The sequence below is a fragment of the Caloenas nicobarica genome, chromosome 7 (assembly GCF_036013445.1).
Source record: "Caloenas nicobarica isolate bCalNic1 chromosome 7, bCalNic1.hap1, whole genome shotgun sequence".
Classification (NCBI taxonomy): domain Eukaryota; kingdom Metazoa; phylum Chordata; class Aves; order Columbiformes; family Columbidae; genus Caloenas; species Caloenas nicobarica.
Window position 1 is genome coordinate 34,725,060 of NC_088251.1, and position 16,928 is coordinate 34,741,987.

Below are 16,928 nucleotides of genomic sequence, written 5' to 3' on the forward strand. Positions count from 1 at the left end.
GGTATAATTAATTCATCATTAATAAATCATGGCTGATTAACTAATCTGTTGATTACAAACACATTACTGCATCGTCTCCCACCTGAGCTCTGGTGATTTTTCTATCCTGAACAGAAATAGAGACTAAGTAGTAGTAAACTATTAAAAAAAAAAAAAAAAAAGGCAGCATTAAGCAGCAAAGATATTGGTTTGGTCAGAAAATTTAGATAGCAAGTATATTTAAAATTCACTGGGCTTTATTCACAATTAGTCCCCTTGAGTAAAAGAAAAAAAACCCACCCTGTACCATCTATTGTTAAATGTGAACGAGTGAACAATAACTGCTTCTTTAGTTCATTTATATTCTCAAGGAGGGTTGTTTTTTCCCCAAAGTACCTCAAATTACGCGCCAGATTCACCCTTTGCACAAGCCAGCAGGAAGTAGCAAATGCAGTAAACTAAGCTTGTAGCATTGCTCCTCGAGAACATCTAGGTCACTTGCCAGAAAGCGACCGCTTTGCTTTGTGAGAAGGCAAGGTCAAGGTGTCTGCTAAACATGCCATTGCAACATTGCTGCTAAGCTGCCTCCATAGCCGTCTTGCATCTGATGGTAAGTCCATGTTTATAAACCACATTGCAGGTCCATGAACTCCAGCAAGACTGAATATGGAAGGAAGAACATGCATTTTCATTTGGTGATTCCTTTTGCTTGCTATTTCGCTCTCAAGCTTTATAGTGCTTTTAGATAATATTTTTTTGTATGTTCTGTGTAGCAACAGGAGCTAGAAACTTATTTCAAATGAATCCTAAAATTCTCACACAGTTACTTGCCTCCAGCTACTCAGGCTTAAGTTAAGATGTAAGTCATAAGTTATGATAAAATTCAATAATTGGAAATAGGAGAACTTGGCACAACTAAGTTCCTTGTAACTTATAAGGGGCTGACACCCAGCTGTTTCCACAGTATGAAAATGCCTTTGAGTTCAAAATACTTCATCCTAGAATTATTACAAAGAAAAAGAACTAAAGCTAAGCTTAGGACAAAAGTGATTTCAAAGCGAATTTTAGACAGATTAACTGAAACAGTTCAATATTCCCAATAAATCCACAGAACACTAAAGGAAAAAGTGACAAAATCTGAAACAGTACATTTCATGAAGAAAATGAAAGAATAAACTTTTAATTTAAGAGCAAATCTTCACCCTTTGAAAAGTAAGTTATATTGCTGTAACCAATAAAGTTTTATTTCAGATTTTAATCAGTTTTATGTGCATCACTATGTCAATCTCTTAAATATTTCTGCTAAAACTTTAATTTAAAATATTGACTAAGTAGCAGTACTACAAACCACTGAAATACCATTCATCTTTGAAAAATACTGTTCATAAAAGGGAACCATAACACACATTTCTAAATCATTTATATTTTTTCATATTTTAATTCAAGTAAATTAATGAACTTATGAGCATCATTTCAAGATATGGTAGAGAAAAGACTTTTTTAAGGACTGTAGTCAGATTTCGTGGAGAATGACTGAATATGGAAAAAGTCTGATTATTTTATCAATCAGAAAACTTTACAATTCAATCAAGGAAGCAGGAATGGCTATTAACATGGAATTTGGAAATAAATGAAAGAATCACTTAAAAGTAGAAAAACAAGACAGCTGCCCTTGGAGAGCTTCTGAGGTCAGTATACATATGAAGTGGCAAGATGAAAGTGAAGAGAACAATAGCAAGGATCTTGAAGACTAGAAGTATTTTCATCAAGTCATCTTTTTAACTGGACAATAAGTAATCAAAGACTTTTGAGGACAGTGGTGATTCACTGCCTAGAGCTAAGATATAGCCAGCATAATATGAATCATTTGAAGGTGTGGGAGATAAAATTTTAAGTGTCAATTTCTTCAGAAGGTCAGGTTTCCTTTTAATACAATAGCAATTTGCCCGGCAATGTCAACTCTTCCATCGTTACGCAGTGAAATCTTCAACTCTCCTCCACGGCGGGAACATTGAAAAGCTAAATGGAAACAAGAATCCACGGTTAAAGAGCTAGTATCTGTCGCAAAGTATTTAAAAATCCATGAAAACTCAGGGAAATGAGGCATCTGTCTCCAGAAAGCAAGCAACACCAGGGCAAGCACCGTACCAGGGACACCCTGGAAGAATTGTCTTTATGGATAAAGATTAGCTCAGGGTGTATCTCAGACTAGAACTTGTCTATTGAGCCTGGCAAAGATGCTAGTTAATACAAGTAGGGAAGGAGAGTTTGCTGTGATATAGCCAACCAAGTTCCCTTGGTATATCTAAAGAAGTCTTTAATTCTCCCATTCATGCGATAAGACAGTTTCTATAGGCAAGCAGGAAGAACACTAGGTATTATATGCATAAGAATGAAGAACCACTTTACCAGTATTGAACATCTGAAGTAGATACTAGGTTAAAAGGTTGTGTTTAGCTAATGGATAAATAAAACTGTAGTAGCTATTGGTAAAAGTCCACAAACAAACATAGATGTTGCTTCAGCTGTCACAAACTGAGACCAAATTCTTACATAGACGGGAACAGGTATTTATTTATATAATCCTGAATATATAATTTAATACAGCTGGACAAAGTTCAAGTAGAAATAGCCTTTCACTTGTAAATAGTTACAAAACTAAACTTTTGCCTAAACTGCTCAGCCATATACAGGTGGGAGGATAATGCTCACTTAGCATGTTGAGCCTGTAGACTTGTTAAGTAGGCCAATTTTAGCTGCACAACTATTTGATCAGAAAATGGAAAGCCCTCTATAATGTTTGGTTATATCAAATTCCTTATGCGTTTTTATAAATGTTATCCTAGGAATATGAAAACTATGTGAAGGGCTGGATACAGAGTTACTAAGTACTGCATTCATTAGCAATTATGAAAGTCTATATATCTGATATGAGAGATTATATTTTTTAAAATATTGCAGACTCTCTTCAAATGAAAAAAAAGGCAAGGACTGACTGATACTGAACTCTGATTTAACACTCAGCTTAAATTCAAGGATATGTACATAGTTTCAAGAAAGATCATGAAGTATTTCACCTTGTAAAAAGACTGGAAAATGCTCTTTGTAGTTAAGGGGGATGGTGGTGGTTTGACAATTTGGTCTAATAAAAGTAGGAAGAGAACCCAAACACAGGAAATTACATCTGATTCTTCAGCAGAGATGCAGCTGACCTCCTCCTAGACGTCACAATACCCAGAGAGATCTGACAATAGATTTAATGTTCCTCATTTTTTATATTATTTCATATCTGATCTATTTTGTAACTAACAGATCTTTCATTTTATAGAAAAAATATTCCTTTATTCTGGCAATAAAAGCTATCGGATATTACAGAAGCTACCGCAATAGTTTCTAAAAGGTCAAATGATACTCTTATTTATTAATCTTTGGTGATATAGAATCTTCTTGACTGACAGACGTCTTTTCCAAACAACCTCAGTAACAGAATTTGCTTCAGTAGTGCCTGATAGCCCTCAGTCATGTGTATGTACAGAAAAGTTATTCCTCATAAACACAGGTAGAGACCACATGCCGATGAGATGTCAAATGAACTTGTTCTCCTTAAATCTGTTTTGTACAATTTCTGCCACAAAAGAAGTTTGAGGACATATACGCATGAAATATGAAAAAAACCTACCACCACCACCAAACTATCTTATAGGAAGATACGACCTTTTTTGTGCTAAACACATTAGAAAAGCTGATTACAGTATCAATTGCCTTTGCTACTTGAGATAGTTTCTCTAAAAGAGGAAATGGCAATAGCACATACAAAATACATGAAGATGCAGAACAGATAGAAAGTATCATCTAAAAATAGAGAGAGAATTTCTGTCTGTTTGATTACTTAAAGAAGCAGTGTCTATAGATGGCATGGAAGAGTTTTAAACTCCACATTAACATTGGAAAATGTCACAATCTTGTGAGAAACAGCCAGTCCATAAGGATGCATTACCAAAGACAGTTTCTTCTCTTCAGAAAATATGTTTGTGTGACATAAATGCAAATATGAGATTTTTGGAACAGAATGTTAAACCTTTCCTTAAATTCACAGGGGAGAAGGTCTCGGTCATTGTGGATTACCATACTGAGCAATGGAGAGCAAACAGATCCTTTAAAGAGTTTATCATTCTCAGGAAAATCCATTTTGAGATTTATTTTACCTAATATAAGAAGGTTTATATTCAAGGTAGTCATTTGGAAAAGTGTTTACTTTTATGGACAAGGAACCTTATTAGATCAAGGATCCAATCTCTGTTCTAAATTAAGTGTTACCAAATATTTAATTGTTGTCAAGTTCACGAAAGAATTGTAATCTCCTACCCTCTCTTTGGGAACCAGATAGGGACTAGGGCATTTTGTACGTCTTCTGTTGTGCTTCCATTCTCTGGCAAAGCACTAGAAACATGAGAATCAAAGAGACATCCAACACCTCTTTATCTACTGTGGCCATGTATTAACAGTTTCTCTTGTTTTTTTCCAACAAGTTCTTCAGTTTCTTGCTTAACAACAAATATGTGATCTAATTAGTATATCTGATTGATTGAAAGAATACCAATAAATCTGTTCTTTGACTTCAGAGATCCAGTCGTCTCATATTCCTTTAGGGCTTAATCATTTAAAAAGTAAGATTACAAATAAAATCACAAACAGGCAGAATTTGACAGCGCCCATGTATCTTGTCTCCATTATCTAACATCAGTCACATTCTTTCTGTTCTTGTAACATTAAGTGATTATTCTTTCTTATACCCTTCATTGCTACCATGAAAAAGACGATCATCCTAAAGAAAACTGATCTTCATACGTAAATACACAGATGTATCACGAACCAGAAAAAATATCTTTTATAAAGCACATTCTGTAAGGAGAATCTGAATGTTAAAAATACATCTCTTCTTATCCAGTTGTAATAGCACTAGCTATTCTAAACCTTAATGTTCCTAAAGAAGTCACTGAAAGGATTAATCTGGAGTAATTCTCAAGAAAATTCCAAAACCAGGCAGAAACCATAAGACTTTTTTCAATCTCATCTTAATATACATGAGGGGAAAGGAAAACGCTGTCCAAATTCTACTGAAAACTACACATCGTGAATGAAAATACCAATATATTTTCCCAATACTTAAAGTGCAAGCCTCAAAGACCGAAAGTAAAATTCAATCAAAACACAAAACCATCTTCATCTGAAGTTTACCAAGCCTCAGTTATGATGAAAGGTCATGAGAACTAAAATCCAAAAGCTGAGATCAAAAACTAGCTGCAGACAGTTATGATCCAGAAACCAAGACTTCAAATTCCCTGCAGGTATGATGTGTCATGTTGGTGCATAAAAAAGAAAGCAATTTCTTAAAGATTACCTCACATACAAAATATGACATAGTATTCTACTCATATTAAGGAAGTGGATAGGGAGTTACTGATACAGTTTGGATTGGAGTAATAACATAAAACTTTTTCTTTTTTAGTGAGTAGCTTTCACATAAACAGGCAGCTCTGCAAGAAAACAGGTTCTCTTACCAAGCATTTCTTTCTTCCCCAGCTGCTCTGACCAGTAGCTACTTAAAACAGCATGGGCAGAACCTTAAAAGAAATTGGAAAACAAAGTATAGAATTATATTAAAATCACTACTTTATAGAGGAAGCACATTCAAAATGTAAATGCTTTATACAAATCAAGTGCCACACGTGTGTCTAGGGCAAGAAGACCTAAGAGGCTGCACAGCAGACACAACTTAAGGCTTTAACATTTCATTTATTTATGATAATGCAGTATATTTCCTCATCCTCTGGCTTCAACTGAAATTTTGCCTAGGCAAGGGCTTCACCATTAGCCACAACTGGTAAGAATAACAAACAGTACCAACTAAAATACTCGAGCCAAAGTACTCAGTTGTTCACAAAAAGTGAAGTTTCCTAATAACAGAATATCAAAATATTAAATTCAAAATGTTATTCATCTGAACATGATGTTAATTCAATGAAACATGAACAGCTACCCATCAAAAATCTGAACAGGCTTTTAGATATTTCTTAAGCATAGAAACAGGTAGACAGAAGTCACTGTGTAAAACAAAAGCATTTCCTCTGCTAACAGTCTTCACAACAAAATCCCTGGGTTTTTTTCAGTGTTGAACGCTGGTAAGTATCAGGGCATAACTCAAGGAGGAAAGTTTAAGTTCTCGACATGGCTTCTGAAAACTAAAACATCAGTTTCTTGTTTCCTGACCAGCAGATGGCTTAAAAAGATGATTTCTCAAATTCAGAGCTAGAAATGTTACTTCAGTCTACATTAGCAGCTACAATCAAAGACAGTCTGCTGGAAACTTTCCTGTGAAGTAACTATAATTATCAGGGCTAAAGGCCACCAGGACATGTAGCATTATTAAGAAACCATTAGAAAAGAAATACAACACAAAGCCATAACACTGCTAAAAGTATACTTCAGCAATACCATAAAAAGATTTATTTCTATAAAATAAAGGACACTTAAAGATGGAAGACAAACAATAGTGAGCTATAACCAGCCTAGAAAAATCTTAGAGATTCAAGAAACTTCCAGCTTTTCCTACATATCAATACTAGCCTTCCCAGAAATCCTAAAGAATAAGGTCTGGGATTGGATATGTCTACCACACTCCATCCTCGGCTTTATCAGAAAAGCAGGACTGAAAGCTTAACAAAAAAAAAACCACCCACACAAACTGAAATACATGGCTTATATTTCTTTGTAAACCTTTCTTACTGTTAGGAGTGGTGAATAACTAGCATTATTCCAACAAAGAAAGTTTTCTCTGTATTCAGCAAAACACTTAATGAGCATTTTTGACCAAGTTCTCAGCTGACTGATAATTAACGTGTGATTAACTGGTAGCTAAGCAAATCATATCAGGAATCATCATGATACCTTCTGAGTGGAACATCAAAGGAACAGGCAGAGAACTAGCATTCCTGCCCCTAAATATACAAGTAGCTGAGCTCATATTATTCATAGGCCTAAGAATATCCACAATAAGTGTCAGGAAACTAGAGGAGATCTCAGCTGACATACATACAAAAAAAAAAAAAAAAGAAAAAAAAAGAGAACACCAACAGAAGTGGATATGAACTTTTACTGCAATATTCATTCAATAACAAACTAGTCTCTTGCTTTTCTCTAACTGGAATACTTCAGGGAAAAGATCCAAAAAAGACACAGCAATATCTGGCCTGATGACAGCAAGAACCTGATTTTTTCTGAATGAGTTGGCATCAGTCATTAATGTTTTCAGTTTAATGAGCACACTCCTGTTGTCCATATAAAACAGCAATTTAGAAGAGAGACTCCAAAGTACAAAACCAGATGAATGAAGCTTAATAAGAACCTTTTAAGAGTAAGAATCGTGTACCACACTAACACATACCTGTAACAGGGTCTTCCAGAATTCCATGCCAAGGTGCAAAATATCTGGAATAAAAATCATAGCCTCTATGTTTTCCACTGGAATTTCCCTTGAGAGTGAGTATGAGTCCTTTCACCTTTCCCGTCTTTTCAGCTGACAAGAAGCGTTGTGCATTCACTTGCAGTTCTTCCAACACAGACCTTGAATATAATTATAGAATTTTAATAATCCATATTTTTTGTTTTACATTAACTTAAGTATTGTAAAGAAACAGAAAACTACATAATCATCTTCTCTACAATCCTGAAACAGACGTGGCAAAATGTTAGGGGAGACAAGATTCGTAGCATTGTCCTCCCAATGTCATTTGACAGAAGAGTACCCTGAATATAACACACTCTGAGTGAGCAGAGAAAAGAGTTCAAGCCATGCATTTCCTATTTATTTCTGAAAACAGAGCATCCTGCAATATTAGCTATGAAAATGCACACTTTGGTTTCAACAATTTAATCATTGAAAGAAATACTTCATCACTACAGAATGCAAAGAGTAAGCATTCCACCTCCTTTCAGAGCAAGCAAACAACTAACACCATTCAGATCTTCAACAGGATTCCAAGCACTCTACCACAGTCACAAGTCTGTGAAGTTGTACGTACCTCCCTACAAACGAAAGTCTGAAAGAGTAAGAAATATTCTCAGCTGAGTACTTGTCATTTTATCTCCCCACTAGTCCAATCTTTAAACATTAGTAAGGCCAAACTTGAAGTGCAAATAATAGTGTTTCAGCAATATATATCAAAATCATGCATGACTTAACAATGAAATTCAGCTCTCTGAGATTAACAAATGCTTTGAAATCACTTGAATTGGAATTTCTTCTATAAAGCTACTTATGATGCTATTAAGTACATATAAGAAGATTACAGTCAAATGGGAGTAAGAAACCATGGCAATCTGCCAACGTGCCCTGTCTCACCAAGCAGGTCTCTATAGCTACGCAACTATTACTTCTTTGCTTGAGAAGCAAGACTTCTAATTTCCTCCTAGGTTACTCGATCGTTTTTTTACTCGGATGGGGAAAAATACACCACCATTAAAACTGCTTCCTACACCTCCTTTTCTTGGAGATAGATTTCCGATTGATCTTATCCAACTTTGCAGGTTCAATAAGCTCACATAAGAAGATAAAATAAGTATTTAACACTGGAGTTTAAATTCGAGTTTTTAATATCCATCTGTTTTTAAACCAGATAAAAGAGCCTAACATGTAAGGAGTAAATGGTAAACAACTAGACTCCATTTCTGCACACTTGATTATTTAAAAAAAAAAGTCACCTTTCATAAGCATCACTGAGGCGGACTAAGAGTTTCTTTGTGTCAGGAGAATAACGAAGATCTTGAACAATCATGTCGCCAACGGCTGCCTAGTGGATAAGTTAAAGGAGACAAAGAAAAATGTTATAATTTGAATATGAAATGCTATTTCCTTAACATTTTCATTAGCTAGAACGGGGCTTATGCAAGGTCTTTCATACAGCCCTCAAGTACACGTAAGCAAGAAAAGTAAATGCACGAAATGCGTGAACAGATAGGGTAGGCACTAAGAGCTCTGTATATGTCAATTTGAAAAGAAATGCAGGGACTTAGAAGGGGGCAAGAACACGAGATTGCCCTCACATGCATCAAATAGGCTGAAAATGCAGCTGAAATAAATACCGACACTCCAGTCAATGGTAGTGGGAGACAAAAGTTCAACTGCAGCATTTTGAGAATTCCATTTCCTGAGCTGCATGACTCAGACCTTCAAAGTTTCGTGTTTCACATTCAAGTACATTAGCAATGCCATGCTGCCACTTTTCAGCCATTTTAATATATAAAAAATAAGTACAGCTTTTATAAATGTGCTTCTAAAACCACAAATAGGTTCTTTTTTTACCTTTATTAAGTCTTCCACTTCCTGAAGTACCTGAAACAAAAAAACCCCACACTGTAAAAAACCAGAACATACGTATGTATATATCTAATTGAACTATAGATATACTTACATGAACATACAAATATAAACACGCACTTTTTACTGAAAGCCTTTAATAACTAAAATTTAGACTGACCTGTGGGTAGGTTAAATAAAGTGGTAAGTCCAGGACAATATGATGTTCCACTCTTCTGGCTTTTAATTCCCCACTCAGTGTCACAAATGTGAGAACTGCATTTGTGTTTTCTAGAGATAGAACATTGCAACATTATCAAACATAAGAATTTGAATCCAAACTATTACAGCTCTTAGAGCAGCTCAGAATATTCAGAAAAAGTTGATTATGCAGCTAAAATATAATAACTACAGTAAACCTGTATTCTGAGACAAAATTCCCAATTAAATAAACAATCTGCTGAGGCTAATAAATATAGTAATTGCCAGTGAATCTTTCCTGCACATTCCTACAATGAATGGGAATTTCCTTTAAACAGAAAGAGCAATATTTCCTACTCATCAAATTCTACTGTACCTCTCCCAGATGACATTTGCATATTTAGCACTTTTGTTAAATAAGAGTAATAGTAGGGCATCGGAATCCAACCATAAGCACCAGGCTACAACCTTATAATTACAGAGCGATGTAAAAGACAATACCTAAGGTATCTCCATATGTGTTCTCTAAATGTTCTGAATATTTAGTTGCCTTTGTTGTAGAAAAAAAGAGGTCACTTAATTAGAAGCAAATTTTCTACAAAGTTATAGTAATTAATAGCTTGTAAACATACTTTGTATGTGAAACAACACAGCAGCTGCTGCAAGTGTAGCATGACCACAGAGAGGAACTTCATTGGCTGGGGTGAACCACCTGAGTCCAAAGTGAGAACCTTGAAAATAAAGATTATTTAGTGTTATTAAGTGAGAGAAGTCCATTTCTTCAATTTATCTCAAAACTATACGGAGTGACAACACTTCAGTTAATCAAAATGCATGTTATAATGAGTCTTGGTCTTAAACACACTTTTAGGAACCTGTCTTATACTAATTTTTGGAACACCTATTGCTTTTGTGTCAGGTCAATAACAGCAGCCTACTACTAAAAAGAGGAAAGCTACTTTGTTACAAGAGCAAAGGTGCTGCAGAGTAGAGATGACTCCTGGCCTGGGAACTAGGCCTGGGAACCAGAGGCATCCCTGAGAAGTGCAGCTAGCACTTTTGAACCAGTGCTGAGTAGCTAGAAACAGGAGACATGCCAACATACCAATGGTAAGCACAAAACCAACAAACTGCAACAGCAACTTATCACCTGAAAAGGTGAAAAATAGTCTGGACAAAGGGGAAAACATCCTGAGAAGTAAGAATTGGCAACTGCCACTGGCTGTTCTAACTGAAAGAACAGGAACAGTCTGGAAGGACAAAAATTGGTCTGAGAGAACAGAAAACATCATCATCTATTGGCTGTCTCAGGTGACAAATAGAAATTAAGATCATTTATTGGCTTCTTGAAGTGGTGGTGTCCTGTGTTCTCTCATGTCTCTCGGATATAAAAATTAATTTTTACCCAAAATCGAGCTTCTGTCTCTAAGGACTTTCTGTGCTGAATATATTTTTCCCTTTCCTAAACAGGTCTGTGTGAACTTGCTATGAGATCATGGGCACCTCCTGGGGACACATGGCTGACTCCAAACTCCATGACACAGATCACCTTTGACGTGAGACTCTATTATTACTGGTTCCCCTCTGGGCTTGGTTTGGTTTGTTCTCCCACTTCTGGGATTTATTTAATGTGCTCGGTACCATACCTTCACATTTAAGTATTCTATCATAAGTATATCTACTGTTATATTATTGATAAGTTTGATTATTCACTAGTGATAAGTTTCTAGTAACCTGTTATACATATATATATACATACACATACACACACACACACACTTCTGGCTGCTATTATTAATTCCCGCTGTACTACTGATCACTGATAATAAGTTGTAATAGCTTGAGGTATATATTTATTAACCATAGGTATACTTGCTAGTGGTGATTTTGTGGTAATATGTAATACAGTAGAGAATTCAGAATATAAAGCCTCTGTGTCCTTGTGTATTATGGAATCCTACAAAGTCACACTCATGATCTTCAGACACCTGCAGGCTGGGTTACCCTCTAGGGGTCAAAGATAGTTCTGTTGGTACAATGGAATCTGTATCAGAGCTAGGTCTGTTATGAATTATTTTATTTAAACGACCAGCCAAGTCTGGTAAAAGCCTCTAATAAATACTTCATTTCACTAGAAATCATATTTCTATCTGTTGTTTAAAAAAACTGGAAACCAAATACACTATATTGGGTTTCCTGTAGCTTTTGCAGAGTCCTTGAGCCATGGCATTTAAGATAATGCTTATAAAAATATTTTTCAAGTGAATAATTACCATACAAGCATGACTAAAAGGTACAAAAGAAACAAACGATATTAAAAAAAAAAAAAGCCCAAACAAGTCTTGTCATTGTCTCTGTGAAAAACTAGTGCATTCAAGTCAGAGTCCCCTATCTAATGAAAACAAATAGAATCCCAACAAAACCGAGTGGATGAAACTAATGGATGCGGCAGAGAAGTGCTCTGAGACGGTGCAGACACAGAACCCAGCTGTGAGCCTGCCCTGTGGTGTTAATGCACTCCCCAAGTGGAAACTGTGACTGGAAGCAGAAATGGAGGCAGCCATGACCGACTGGAGACAGACAAGCTCTGCAACCCAGAACACGGGCCTGGATGCTTGAGACATACAGCTGTACTCAGACTGAGAAGACATTTTGTACTCTCATAAACCAATGTATCCCTAAAATAATGGAGATTTTTTAAAATTAAATGAAATGCACTCATCACAAACTCATACTTCTGCAAAAACATACTCTTTGTCCAGGAACCCTTATTAGACCAATTAATGTTCCAGAAGCAGATGATAGTCTCATAAATGACATTCTGATGTTCCTAGTCTCCTCTCACTCCTGCCACCCCTCAATACACACATTCTCAGGTATAGCTCAGTGGCTAAATTCCTTCACAAAATTGTGCATCTCTTTGGCAGCTGTGTGGGTCTGATGTCACAAACTCTAGTCCCTTTAATATCAAAAGCACTTTAATGAGAAGGAAGCTGGCGTTTTATATGCTGTTGGATATGGATGACTTGAAAATAAATGTGTTAAACATACTGGCAAGGTGCTAACATGAAAAATGAAAAGTATTATCACTTCTTGATTCAAGCAATTAGTCTAACTCTTAAACAAATTCCAATTCATTAACAATAGGAGCAAGCAATGATGGTTAATACTTTAAGAAAATCCTCTTTAATTACAGAGACTGTACAAAACAGTCCCTGAACAAACAATCTAATGATACACAACAGTTTCTCTGCATTCCGCTCCAGGGCCTCTTTCAGACAGCCAATAATCCCAAAGCTGTTTCTCTCCCTCTGCCACTATGTCATATCAAAGCGAGGGCATGCCTTCATAATACCTTAACCAGGAATGTAACTCCAGGCTAGTGGGATTCCAGCCCCTTGGCTCATGCCACCACACAACTGCAAAGTGAGCAGATTCAGCAAACTGATTCAGTTGAAAACTAAGCCACAAACCAATTTTGGCCAGAGTATATATTTGTCTGATATTTTCTGTCTCGTCTAGCGCCTCTCCATTTCCTCTCCCATCATATATACATGCCCTACCAAAGAATACCAGTGAAGTCCCTCCACTGGAACCAATCAAACAAACAGCCTAATGCAGTTGATTTAGGCAACTTCAGATTTCCCAGTTTTGTTGGAAATCTGCATTTTCTAGTATTTGCTCCACAGTTTACGAGATTTTGTGACAAACTCTAATAACAGCTTACGGTTACACCAGGGATGATTTCCTGAACAGCCAAACCAGATTCTACTCACTTTGCAGTCTTGTGCATATGGAATAAGCATGTTCCATCTCTATTCTTCTGCTTGTATAGTAAGAAATTATGTCAGGAGATTATTAGTAGTAATGGAAGTATTAATTGAAGATCTTTGCATGGCATTTTTAGGAGATTTTCTATGTACAATTTGCTTATTTAGTAAAAGGCACTAAAACAAATGATCCAAGTTATTCATAATGTACATTTGTATATTGTAAAATGAATTTGATATGGAGCACAACTACTTTCAAGAATGCATGTACAAAAGGCTTATTAAGTAAGATACATTACAACTCCAAGATTTTGCTTTGGCTGCCATTCAAATTATCGCCATTCCTTATAAATGCATCCAGTGTCTTCCTGTTCCCTTGTAAGAGATTTTTGTGGGTAAACAGAACCACTTACTTTTGGTAAAATCATCTCCAGGTTGCAGTTTTCTGATGAAAGCAGTTTCTGAAAGGTTCATTTCTGTTGCAATTTTTTGGTGCAAATCTTCATCCAAGTCCTAATGATGAAACGACAAATTCAATTAGAAGTAGGCCAAAAACGACAGAATCAAATTTTCTGTAAAATAAATACAGTCATATCATTTTCCATTATAATAAAACATAGATTAATTTTTAGTTCAAAATTCCGAGAGTAAAAAAAACTTTAAAACAGGATAACTAGTTCAATCATTGTGATACACGGGCATTTCTAGTATCTGTCCTGTTTACAAATTCTTGGAAAATAAAATCACCAAAAAACCAAAACTCAGTCTCTTCACGAACACAAAGCTTTTTTTTTTTAAGTTATTATTAAAGCCACACCGAGAAGTCATTATTAACATAACCTAAAAATAACTACAACTCTCTCTTTATAACTCTGAAAAATCCATGCCAGCAAGAGGTCTGTAGCAATGGCCATGATGGCTGATCAGCACTAACAGCTGTACCCTCAATACTGCTCTTTGAACAACGGGAACAATATGCTAAGTCAGTAGAAGCTAAGAGAAGATAAACCAAAAAAAAAAAAAAACCACAAACCACCAAAATGCTGGAGCTTACTACATTCTGCTGCAAGTGCCTGCAGATTTAAGCCAGTGCACATTGATTCCATGATACATGAGCTGTAGTGACTATATAAAATTCTATTTCACCCTTGTTCTGTTGCTTTTTCCACACAATTATGCTGACTGGCCAGGTTTGAGAACCTGGTCTTTAAAATATTGAAACACAAAGGAAACAAAGTACTGAGTGGACCTGGCCAGGTTCAACTTCAGATAGATAAAAATTTGCCCTGCTAACTTTACTTATTTCCCTTCATAACTTTAGTCCTTTTCAGTCAATGATCCCCTACTACAGATATGAAACAATTGCTGATGTGTAACCTAGACCTGTATTTGCAGAGTGAATTCTATACAATGAAAACACATACTAATTTTTTACAGTAACAACCCTCTCTCCTCAGGAAAAATAGTACTGTCAATTAGATACTAAGACACTAAACTGGAACAAAGGCCAACCGAAGTGTCATTAAAAATAACTTTATTGAAATACTGCCATCCTGTGGCACTTCTGAAACACAGATAAGACTTGTTTTGCCATTCTTGCATTATTCCCAACAGGTTTTGTAAAGCATCTGCTGAGACTCTGAAGGGAACAGAGAACAAAAATATTGCTGTTAGCTGCACCTTACTTTCTTGAAGCTTAGAAGAAAAGCATAATTTCAGCTTTAACTGAATCTCAGCTTTAACTTCGAAACTAAAGCCCCTAGCCCCAGGTACTGCAGAAAAAACTTGAAACTTCAACACTCCAAAGGCAACATGCAAGTAAGTTGCCCTCACAATATATTAATGTAATAAAGTATAATTAATATAGAAATGCAAATAGAAGCACATCATTTTAAAGCAAGTTCATTCTGAGAAGGAGTATTTAGGGGGCCAAAACTACCTCTGAAGCAAGGTGTTCTCAGTCATAGCTTTAGCTGATCTGGTTAGGTAGGCTGTATTGTGTAAGCTCTAGATAGGCTTAGGAACATTTGGAAGGATTGATACTGTCAGTAAAAGCTACCAGATTGAACTACTCTACATATATTTTCACACTTACCATTTTCATCCTGTTACTATACAAATAATATAAGGCCTACAGATTTCTAATCCAGTTTAATAGTTTTTTGGTAGAAATTGTCAGCAGTGTACCAATCAGTACCAACAGAACACTTTGATGAGGAGGATGACTACTGACAATTGCACTACAACTACCATGCAACTTTGAAGTAATGAAAACTGTTGAAACTTGGCTAAAGCTGAAACTAACACACTAACAGTGAAAGGTTCAGATCCAGGTCTATATTCCCCCTCTTTCCTCCCGTAGAAGGAGAAAAAATTAAAGAGGAAGAAAAAAACAGTAAAAGAGAGGGAAAAAATCCAATTCAAAAACTATTGAGTACTGATTGTATGATACTGCATTTCCTTTCCGCGATTTCATTCTAAATCCATTAAGAAGTTAAGCCATTTCTTTTTGACTTAACTCAGAAAAAGACAATATATTCCTTAGGAAAAAAAACCAAACAAACAACAAAACCACACAACACAAAAACCCCAAACAAATACATCTCGTATGAAATCGTTCTGATGGAGAAAAGAGCACCCCTGGGCTAATTTCTCTGTATTCTGGAGCAACAGCAAACTACGCTTGCAAGCAGAACTCCTGAGTAAAGGAAGCAAAGTCTAATGCAGTGCTGAGTGCTCAGGTCAAGTACAGAATGGTAAATGCCATTGCCGTCCCTCATAAAATAGTTATTTTTTAAACTTACATTTTCAAGCAGACAAACTGCCGCAGGATTACCAGAAAATGGCCGGTCTGTAAATGCATCAACCGTAACAATGGGGATTTGCATTGTCGTTTGCGTCTCTTTAGCCTTCAGTGGTTTTCCGCAAGGTATTTTCTAACCAGTTTTACCCCCAAACGGACTCAGAACTCTTAAGTTAATATTTCCCTCAGGGTAGAAGCCAGCACCCCCCCGCTCCCGTCACTTCCGAGCACGTACATGGACTCAAGCCTCCTTCCACTCCCCCAGCGTTCAGCACTGACTGTTTTCAATTCTCCTAACACAGATTTTAACCTCCCTCTTGCATCGCTTGCTACCAGCTCCAGCACGCCCTAACGGGCCCCTCCACCACAGCGCCCAGCGCAGCCTGTCCCACGGCGGGACATTCGCGAAGGCAGGGCGGTGCGAGGCTCCCCCTGGGCCCGGCTGCCGCAGGTTTCCCGCAGCTGCAAAGCCGAGGAGAACGCGGGCAGCCATCGCGTGTGCCACAGCGCACAACCTTCCCGACCGTCCCCCCCCGCTCTCCCCGGGGGAGCCGAACACCCTGACCAACACACACTGGACGGAACGCCCGCCCGCCGCCCGCGTGAGGCGATGCCCGGACAGCCGTTAGGAGCGGCCGTTACGAGCAACCGCCGCGCGCACGCGCCGCCGAAGCGCTCGAGCAACCCGGCCCCGCGCGCGCGCCCCACATCTCCGAGCCCGCTTGGCGCCAAACACAGCGCCCGCGCGACAGCCGGCCCTACGGCGCGTGCGCCGCGGCGCCCCTCGGCCGGGGCCCGTGAGAGGAACGGGCGGGAACGG

General features: G+C 37.2%; 1 protein-coding gene across 5 annotated transcripts in view; it reads right to left on the bottom strand.

The window, feature by feature from the left end:
• The window catches only part of PBLD (phenazine biosynthesis like protein domain containing), a 76,037-nt gene extending 59,191 nt beyond the window's left edge, over positions 1-16,846 (bottom strand). For 4 of the 5 annotated variants that reach the window (XR_010606492.1, XR_010606493.1, XR_010606491.1 and 1 more), the window contains exons 1-8: positions 16,110-16,846; positions 13,719-13,818; positions 10,168-10,266; positions 9,516-9,625; positions 9,341-9,370; positions 8,740-8,828; positions 7,424-7,602; positions 5,541-5,603 (exon numbers count right to left, since the gene is read on the bottom strand). Coding sequence is in view for 2 of the 5 variants with exons in the window: in XM_065639474.1 (XP_065495546.1) it covers positions 5,541-5,603; positions 7,424-7,602; positions 8,740-8,828; positions 9,341-9,370; positions 9,516-9,625; positions 10,168-10,266; positions 13,719-13,818; positions 16,110-16,193 (754 nt within the window). In the remaining 3 variants the exon portion in view is untranslated. Of the gene's footprint in view, positions 1-1,245; positions 1,999-5,540; positions 5,604-7,423; positions 7,603-8,739; positions 8,829-9,340; positions 9,371-9,515; positions 9,626-10,167; positions 10,267-13,718; positions 13,819-16,109 lie in introns of those variants that run through there. The other variant, XM_065639473.1, reaches the window with a different exon arrangement.
• Positions 16,847-16,928: the final 82 nt, after the last annotated feature.